Source organism: Epinephelus moara, chromosome 9, assembly GCF_006386435.1.
Source record: "Epinephelus moara isolate mb chromosome 9, YSFRI_EMoa_1.0, whole genome shotgun sequence".
Classification (NCBI taxonomy): domain Eukaryota; kingdom Metazoa; phylum Chordata; class Actinopteri; order Perciformes; family Serranidae; genus Epinephelus; species Epinephelus moara.
In genome coordinates, this window is record NC_065514.1 from 30,845,013 (window position 1) to 30,854,694 (window position 9,682).

At 40.2% G+C, this 9,682-nt stretch overlaps 1 protein-coding gene across 3 annotated transcripts in view; it reads right to left on the minus strand.

The window, feature by feature from the left end:
• LOC126395462 (major histocompatibility complex class I-related gene protein-like) overlaps nt 1-6,225 on the minus strand; it is a 13,789-nt gene extending 7,564 nt beyond the window's left edge. For 2 of the 3 annotated variants that reach the window (XM_050052946.1, XM_050052944.1), the window contains exons 1-4: nt 6,085-6,225; nt 1,914-2,180; nt 1,511-1,789; nt 596-898 (exon numbers count right to left, since the gene is read on the minus strand). In XM_050052946.1, coding sequence (XP_049908903.1) covers nt 596-898; nt 1,511-1,789; nt 1,914-2,180; nt 6,085-6,133 — 898 coding nt within the window. In that variant the 5' untranslated portion in view covers nt 6,134-6,225. The remainder of the gene's footprint in view (nt 1-595; nt 899-1,510; nt 1,790-1,913; nt 2,181-6,084) is intronic. The other variant, XM_050052947.1, reaches the window with a different exon arrangement.
• Nucleotides 6,226-9,682: the final 3,457 nt, after the last annotated feature.

Sequence of the window (9,682 nt, forward strand, 5' to 3'; positions counted from 1 at the left end):
TGTGATTTGTGATATTGGGCTTTATAAATAAAATTGATTGATTGATTGATAAGATGACTATGATGACTATAATGTTATCAGAACTGATAGAAATAATGACCACAACTGTATAATATCCACTCAGTATACTTAATACACAATAATAATGTGTCTGCTAAGATTGCCAACCCCATCATGTTTGGAAACAAATGCATGCTTGTAAATAACTGCTTCATCAGACAGAGAGAAGTTGCTGCAGTTTCTCTAATTGGAAAATTAGGCCAGTTGTGCACAACAGGCTACAGTCACCCAAGTTGTTGTTTCAAAAACTATGAAAATAAGATGAAGAAGAGGATATGAATTTCTAAATCTGAACCACCCTGTTAGCCTGAGGTTAAAAATTGAGCTATAAAAACCAGTGGCAAGAGTTAACATCCTAACAACTCATCTACATTTGAATTAATACCAAATGTTTTTGGCACAACCTCTGTAGTTATGAATCCAGCTTCAATGGACAAACAAAACACTAAAAAACAACACCTGAGACAAACGAACAAACAAAACAAAAAAACAGGTGTGTTTTTTCAATTTTTATGACGTCTGTTCTCAGTCTTACCCCAGTTGGTCCTGATCACTGCTTTGTCCAGTTTGGTGATGATGTCATCCTTCACACCAGAGAGATGAAACACACAGTCGTACCTCCTCCAGTCTTCAGGTGGGACTGATGAAAGGTCCAGGTCAACACTCATCTGGAAGGATCCATCATGGTTGGGGAGGATCTCTCCGTGGTCCACGTCCTCATGAATCTCCTCTCCATCTTTCCTCCAGAACATCATGGCTCTGTCAGGGTAGAAACCTGTAGCGTGGCAGCTGACTGGAGAGGAGGGAGACTTCTGGAGGAGAGACACTGAGGGAAGGTCTGCAGAGAGAGAGTAGGAAAGAGAGAGGGGGGGAGAAACAGAGACAGATCAAATTAAAAATTACCTTTATAGGTAGTTACAATTTGGAAGTGAATAAACAAAGGGCAATTTCTACACACCTACTTTTACCAACTTGAACTTGGCTAAAAATATTCACACCCATAACTGAACCAATTATACTAAATGGTGATGAACTGTAGGGCCTCCTGACAAACACAAAGTATGAGAAATGGGATAAACATGAAGATGAAACCCTGCACACTCCAGTCCTAATGTTACAGAGCTCCATTTTTCCAAAAGAAGGCGGAGAGAGCTGGTTCTTAGACTCTCAACTAAGTTTGTCAAACACAGGTCATCCTGTCTCACAAATCTCAAAGTACACTTCAGTGCTATGTAGCACTGAACAGACAAACTGAGTGGTAAATTATCAGGCAGCATCAGCAAAGAGACACTGAGAGTGACATTAACTAAATACTGACTGAGTGACCACAGTTAACTCATAAAAGGGCGATCATACTCAAAAGTGGTACAACTGTATCATTAAAGAATAAACGTTTAAAACTGAGGAGGCATTTTGTGTCTATGAAATCACACAGGACATGTGATTATACCTGTTCTCTGCAAAGAGCTCTTTCCAAAGTCCACATACCCCTTCAGGATCTCAATGCACTTGTGGGTAAGGGAATTCTTCCAAAATATACTGTTATATCTATCTCTGTCCCACTCGTGTTTGGTGAAAACAGCTTGTTGTTTTGGAGTGACCCATGTCTCTGTCTCCAGGTCCAATGATATGAGGTCTTCTCCATCATAGCCAAAATGAAGATTACCATTGACCTCATCAGTCTTATCGTCCCATTCACAGCCATTCATCCTCTGGAAAATGTGAATACCTGAGAGAGAGAGAGAGAGAGAGAGAGAGAGAGAGAGAGAGAGAGAGAGAGAGAGAGAGAGAGACTTTTAACTTCCTGTCTGAGAAGATGAAAAACATTTCATCAGTAAAGAGTGAACACATACCTTGAGTGTGGTTAAAACGCTGCATCAAATTCTCTATGGTGGCTTTGAAGGTGTGCTGGTTACCCAGGCAGATAGTAGTGTACCATGCCAAGTGCTGAGGTTTCTTTTGGATTAATTTATCCATCCAGTCTGTTGTGGCCTGAGGTACTTGTCCATTGCTGTCACAGTAACCCATCTGAACTTTATCAACCAAAGCAACAGCCACAAACTCTGGGATGTCTCTGATTCCATGGGAATAACTGAGCTTGAACTCCAGGGAGTGTCTCACTGTAGGATAAAAACAGTTTTGAGTTAGGCTGTTTTGTGTTTACACTCTTTTTTTGTACTTTTAGCTCAACTTTGGTCTGAACCAGCTTCTTAGAAAAATATCTGTCTCTTTAGCTGCTGGATGCTCCCCTTTCTTCAACCAGCTACTTGCTTCCTTTTGTCCATTTGCTGTTTGATGCTCTGCTGGCAGTGTGCAGTCTGTTTATCAGAGCCTGTTTACTAAAAGCAGACAGACTGAAACAGGAAATGTACTGGTTAAACAAAACACCGAGTTAATAAGCTAAAAGCTATAGCTGCAGAGTTGGCTGAAAATGTGCATGGGGTTTATTGTAAAGTATTATTCTAAATTTAAAGACTGTGAAGGGTGGTGTAGTTTTTTTCAACTTTATGTTCAAAACCAAAAACACAAAAGAAAAAGAATCAGGAATATATTACACAGTGTGTTTGCTTGCTCTTACTTATATGTTAGCATGTCTGGCTGGCTAGTTTAATGTTACAACCTACAGTAGTAATCTGATCTCCAAATGGAATTATGCTTCTCCAGAGATACACATTGCATCTCTGCAAACCCACATGGAGAAGGGTGGTGCATTATGGGTAACTGTAGGGTGCAGAGACTCACAGAGGGAGAACTGTCTCACTGCTAATCTCACGTCTCAGGTCCCCAGGACTGTGAACAAATGGGAAGAGGGTGGGGTTCCTATAACTGAGCTGCCATTAGTGTTCTTTTTTGTTTCATTAGTATTAAGGGATACTTTTCTATTACATTACTATCTATATATCAGCTAATCATGCTGGGTTACCTTGAATTCATTAGGTAAACTTTGTTTTTCTATCATGCCTCCACGGAAAACAGCAAACATATTGATTTATTGATTAGGGGCTGCGTTTAACAACAGCACAACTAAATCAAATCAGTTTACATACTCTCACCCAACTAGTGCAGTATATTTCAGGTTTACCCATTTATCCAGTCTTATGTTCAGTACTTCCCAAACACATGCATTTTTGCAGTAAAGAGTATTGGAGTCAGACTTTGAAGAGCACATAACAGACACATTGGGGCGGCAGTAGCTCAGTCCATAGGGACTTGGGTTGGGAACCAGAGGGTCGCCTGTCCAAGTCCCTGTCCGGACCAAAATATGGAGCGTGGACTGGTAGCTGGAGAGGTGCCAGTTAACCTCCTGGGCACTGGTGGAGGATCTCTCCACTTAATGCATGTATAGGTCCTGTTCGTGCATGTGTGTGTTCGGACCTGTGTGTAATTGATTGACAACAGAGTGAAAGATTGAATTAATATATAAAATATATAAATATAATAATATATAAATTAAAAAAAAAAATTAAATTAAAAATAAGTTTCACTTTCAGTTCAGTTTTAAATCTTAACATTTTAATTAAAATGCACATGTACTGGGCATACAACTGGGTAAATGAGACATGGATTACACTACACGAGTTGTTTTTAAACAGATGTTTGGATATAGTTGCTAAAAGTGGTCACCAATCAAGCAATCAATCAATATGCTTGCAAAACAAAGTTTTCTTCATAAATTCGAGATAACACAGCATGACTAACTACGCACCGCGGTAGTGGCCAGCTCCTGTTAAGAGTTTCTTAAAGAGTGATCTCAAGTAAAATCTTCAATGGATGCAGAAAGTGAAAAGAAAGCAATAGCCTAATTTAAAAAGTTGCCTCTATTGAAAATGCATTTAATCTCTGATTCAATTAAAGCTAGCCTATTTCTCAAGACAAGTTCTGTAATTACCTTGTCCGCTTTCATTCTGTTTATATCTTAACAGGAGCTGGCCACTACTGTGGTGCTGAAACTAAATCAATTGATGTCAGGCACATCGATCACCCACCACTTCATCAGCGCATAGGCTAGTCACACACAGCCTACTTATTTTTCATCTTATTATTATTTTTCTTCTGCCAGATTTCGGTGCGTAACTTGTGCCACAGCTCTGAGCACACACAGGGTCTTCATAAAACATAGATTCAAGATTCAATATGCACAGTAAGGACACGCGTTTCCCTGCAGAATGAAATTCGTTCTTTTCTGTCACCAATTAACGCCAAACAATATAAATCTGAAGTATAAAATAGATCAAAATATATACAGTGCGCACTGTTGTCCTTGCCTAGTGTAATACTCTGTCGTAATTTATAATAGGCTATATACACATTATAATAAAATATGGGATATAGTCAAGATGGCACCATCCGAGTGGCAGCTGGTTACAGTAGTTCCGACCCCCCTTCGTGGATGTGCAGTATGTGGTTCTGAGCAAAGCAGTGGCTAATGTGGCACCTTTCCTGATCTCATAATTATGAGATCCTTATCTCGTAATTACGAGATAAGGTGTCTAATTTTTTTTTTATCCAGTGAATGCAATGCGCTTCCGTAAAATGTTAAAGGGTACAGGATAACTTCACTGACAGCTGAAGCAATGAGACATTAACACCTGTACTACAGCTTCTCACTGAGCTCTGAGTTGGATGAGCGTACAGTTAAGTGTTTTGAACAAAGAAAAACCATCTGCTCAGGCAGACAGAGAAATAACTGAGTGAATCCACTAGCTTATGTGGTTCCTCATTTCTACAGTTCTGAGTCAGGCTGTTCTCTGCACCACTATAAATACAACAAAAGTGAAAACAACATTTTAGTAAGATCTGGGTGGAAAACAGCTTTGGTTAATGGTAATTGCTGTAAGGAGTTACAAATGGTAAGAGCATGCAAAATGCATTTGGTATTTTGGTAACACTTTACAACATGTCTTACTACATGTCTTTTATTTGGTAAATAATATGTAAATAGCTATAGACGTTGGAACTAGGGGTGCGGTGCACCCCCGCACCCAGCCTCCCTACCCACTGCATTACGCTTTAAAAAAAATAAAGAATCTGAATTTAAACTCAATTTGTCTGACTTACATTAATCTCTTTCATATCATTAATGCATAGATCTATGCTTTTGATGCGATATGCAGCCTGCCTGACTACATACAGCAGCCTTGGCATCCAGGATGTTGTGTCCATCCTGCAAACCTTGCAGCCCCAAACCCGCTCCATGCTGTCGGAGGTGGAGAAGCTCATTAAGCTCTGTCTGGCCCTGCCCATATCTGTCGCGGCATCCGAGCGCTCTTTCTCAGCCTTGCGCAGGCTGAAAACCTGGCTGCGCAACACCATGACGCAGGAGAGACTAACACATTTGGCCATTATGAACGCTCACAGTGACCTTATGGATGAAAGCGATGTCTCGACCCTGCTTAAAATCTTCATCAGTAGGTCAACTGAGAGAAGGTCCACTTTTGGAAATGCATGAAAGCCCTGAGTCAGGAGCGCAGACTTTTCTTTTTTGCATTCAAGGTTACAAATAATGTTATGTTCCTTAAATGGCTTGATTTAGTTATCAAAGTTTCATTTTCTTAACAATAAAGATGTCGTGTTCATCCATTCTAGTTCTCTTATAACTGCAAGTTATTATAAAATAACTTCAAATCATATCCTTAATCATTGATAAGTGTGCGTGCTTCCCCCGCCCCTCCCAACAAAAATCCCGCACCCCCTCTCAGAAAATAGTTCCGACGTCCATGTAAATAGTTTACGGCACATATAATCGTGCACGCGTATGCGTGCATGTACAGCGAAACAGTTAGGCCTATAGGGAATAAGTAGCTACATACATAACAACACTGCATATTAGTCGTCTAACAAAAATGTTCCTAACACCCGACATTAAATCCACTATTGTGATTGCGAAGTGTGTCTATGTATAATGTAGCTTTCAGTTTCTTTTTTGAGCGCCTCACCTCCTCGAACTTCCCAGTCACCAAACTCGCGTTTACTGATTATCAGCATCATAATGTGTTTAAAGAAAAATATAATCCACAATCTTACCTGGAGATACAAAGTGGCAGAGGAGAGACAACAGTATCAAGGTCTTCATGTTTGTTCAGAAAAAGCCTTTCGCCACTTGACAGCTGTCCAGAGTTCATATTTGAACTCCCTTCTTTATCAAAAGTGCAGGTCGCTTTCTATTACACTAAGGTGGCTCCTCCCTCCAAGGAGGTTATGTTTTTGCTGGTCTGGTTTCGTTGGTCTGTTTGTCTGCAAAATAACTCGAAAAGTTTGGAACGGATTTTGATGAAATTTTCAGGAAAGGTTGATAATGGGACAAGGAACAGATGATAAAATTTTGGTTGAAGCGAAGTGGATAAAATAATAAAATGGCGGAAAATCCGAGCTGCTTGGCGGAGGTCTGCGCTCTCCGAGTGCTCTAGTTAGCCTATATCAGATCAGTCCGATCAGCTGCACCATCTGGTTGCTTGCAAACAACTTATATTTTGCAGCCACACCGGGGCTGCGTTTAGTTTTTAGGCAGAAACAGTAGTGCCTTCAGTGCTTTCTTGTATTAAGCATACAGGCAGTGGCGGTTCTAGGCCAGTTTCAATGAGGGGGCCAAGCTAGGGCCAGTCCTTTTGATACAGGGACACATACAAGTACGGTCAAATATCTAAGTCTGAACAATAAGATATATATATATAGATAGATAGATAGATAGATAGATAGATAGAAAATTTTGTACATTTGATTTAAAGGCATCAATCTGGTGAATTCTGAGAGCCGAGTTATGATGGCAGAATATGCCTAGATTTCAACATCTTTGTGCTTTTTATGTGTGGGAAAATGTTCTATTTTTATTAATAAAAACACTAGGTATGTTATGGTGAAGGGTTACACTTAAAATACGGCTAAGGATTAGTGGTTTAACATTTCAGTAATCAAAAGAAAAATGACTGACGTACTGATCTGCCTCTGGAGGGCTATTTTATTATTTCAAATCATTATTATTCATCATCATGCAGACAAAATATTCTTTCAAAACTCTCTCACTCACAAACACAGTTACAGATACGCAAAACAATACAAAATATGCAATACGAAAAGAAAACAAAAGGTAAGACTTAAATTAATTTCACACAAACAGACACAAATTACTGCTTTCCTCCTTCCCTCACGATTTGCAAGTATGGCACCCTGAATCAGAGCATTTAATTTTACGCGGCTTCGAAAAGAAGATTTCAAAAGCTCTCTGGTAGTTGAATGCCTCTGGGACAGGCCCATTTATGGCAACCTTCTGGATCTGTGGTGTGTGCGATCCAGCCGAGGCGCGGGTGCCGGAGCTAATAGCAGCCATTCAAGTCAATGTAAGCTGCTCCACCAGCCGCGGCCTAGAAGCGGCTCAGCGCTCCGCTCTGCTAATAACACGCGCCAGGTCTATTTCTGACGGACGCTGCACGACGGCACATCAATTTGCACAGACCAGATGAGTCAAACAGGAAGTCAGGCACAGAAAAGACGAGAGTATCTGGTCAATTTTCAGAATAAAACACCCATGAAAACTCTGGATCGTATTTCACATCGTTACATTAACATGATGTGACATGTCACTACCATGAGCCAAATGAGAAAGAAAAAGTTTTCAGAGCTTACTTCAATGGTGCTGTGTGTTGCCGTGCAGGCTCAGAGTTGTCTTAAATACAGCCACACAATTCTCTACTGATGTTTTTGGTGGGTGCGCCGCTTTAAGTGGTCCGACCGGCAACCTGTTGAGACGATTCAGTTCCGCATTCCGCATTGCCCTTCTGACTCTTCGGCAGGGGGGCCACAGGGGGGGCCGGACTCAGAGTTACGGGGACACTGGCCCCTGCTGGCCCCCCCCTAAAACCGCCATTGCATACAGGCGCACTGTCTTTTAACACTGCAGGATTGGATTCAATGCAACTCAAAGGGGCTTTATGGGCATGAGAAACACAAGTTTACATCGCTAAAGCAAGTATGAGAGAAAAACAAGATCTGCCAGAATTTGGTTTGTATACAGATAGCTGGTATTTGGGTAATACCTCACACATCCACCCAACTATGGGGTGCCATTTGTAAAGTGGCTCACACTGAAATTAACAGCAACATTTTGCCACATTTAGCTTCAAACAACGTTTAAAAAAGTGGTGTGAATTTCACTTTTTACCACATTTACAGCAATATTTGAAATATGTTAAATATATTGTCACAGTAAAATCTAAATATTAAATGTTAAACCTAAATGTTATATCTAAATCTAAATATTAAATCTAAATCTGAATGTTTAATGTAAATGTTATATCTAAATCTGAATGTTAAATCTAAATGTTCTATCTAAATCTGAATGTTTAATCTAAATGTTATATCTAAATCTGAATGTTAAATCTAAATGTTATATCTAAATCTAAATGTTAAATCTAAATCTAAAGCTAAATGTTAAATCTAAATCTAAATGTTAAATGTTAAATCTAAATGTGCTTGGTGAAACTCAATATTTAGCTAATATGCAAATACACACTGCCGGTCTCTGGAAGTACCAAATTAAAAGCTCATGTTTACACAACATACACCGTTACACTCAGTTTCAAAGAAACATGTCATTCAATCTGGAAAATGTAGCGAAATGTCTCTTTTGCTTCAGTTTCCTTGTGAACAACATGTTTCTTTGAAACAGTCTGTGTTCCAATACACATGCACAGACGCAGCTTGTGAACAGGCAAGGCAGGTAACTGCTTGGGGCGCCGAGCCGATAGGGGGCCCCCGAGACTCGGGGCCCGAGGGCTGTTTTTACCGAAATGTCTCAAAAGGGAGCCGCAGTGACCGCATCCCCCTCCCCCTTGAACAACAACGGGCGATTTGCAATGACATCTCAGTAGGAAACCTCCCGTAAGGGGCCCCATGTCAATCCAATGATCCCACCTCAAGTTAAACCTGTGTGATGCTAATCATTCTGCAAGCTGGAAATGGAGCTGAAGGAAAATGAAGAGGAGTTATCCATCTGGTAGTGAGAAGAGGAAGAAAAAAAAGAAGATGAAGAAAAAAGAAAGAAAGACACTGGTAAGTGGAGCAGATAATGCATGACATTAAAAATAAATGACTGCTGTTATTGAACTGTTACTTTGTCTAACTAACAGGGAGACAGACTTGAATAGGAGCTAACATTAGCGTCAGAACGCTAGCTGACGCTAACGCTAGCTTACGCGAATGTGGCATCCTGGACATTGCATTGGTAGGCTATCATTAATGTTATTAACTGGACCACCCCCCTTAATTTTTCTGATTATTCTAATTGCTTGTGTAGACACACCTGATTTCAGACTGGACTAGAGTAGTTGCTACTCCGGTAGCGTAACGGTTGCTGTTTCCCCTGTTGTCATGGCGACCAGCCTACCGTCTGTAGTTCAGAGGAAGTCCGGTCAAAGTCACTACAGTTTAACCGTATACTCGTTATAAACTTTACTAGTGTTTTATCTGTTTGTGTGTTTACAGGTGAGTTAAATATGTTTACACAAGCATCCATATGTTTAGATATTTTCTGTTTACTCGTTGATGTTTACACTTGTTAAATGTGAAGATGTGAGAGGTTAGGTAGCGGCGGTCAGCGACCGTTGTTATATGTTGTTAGTATGTTGTT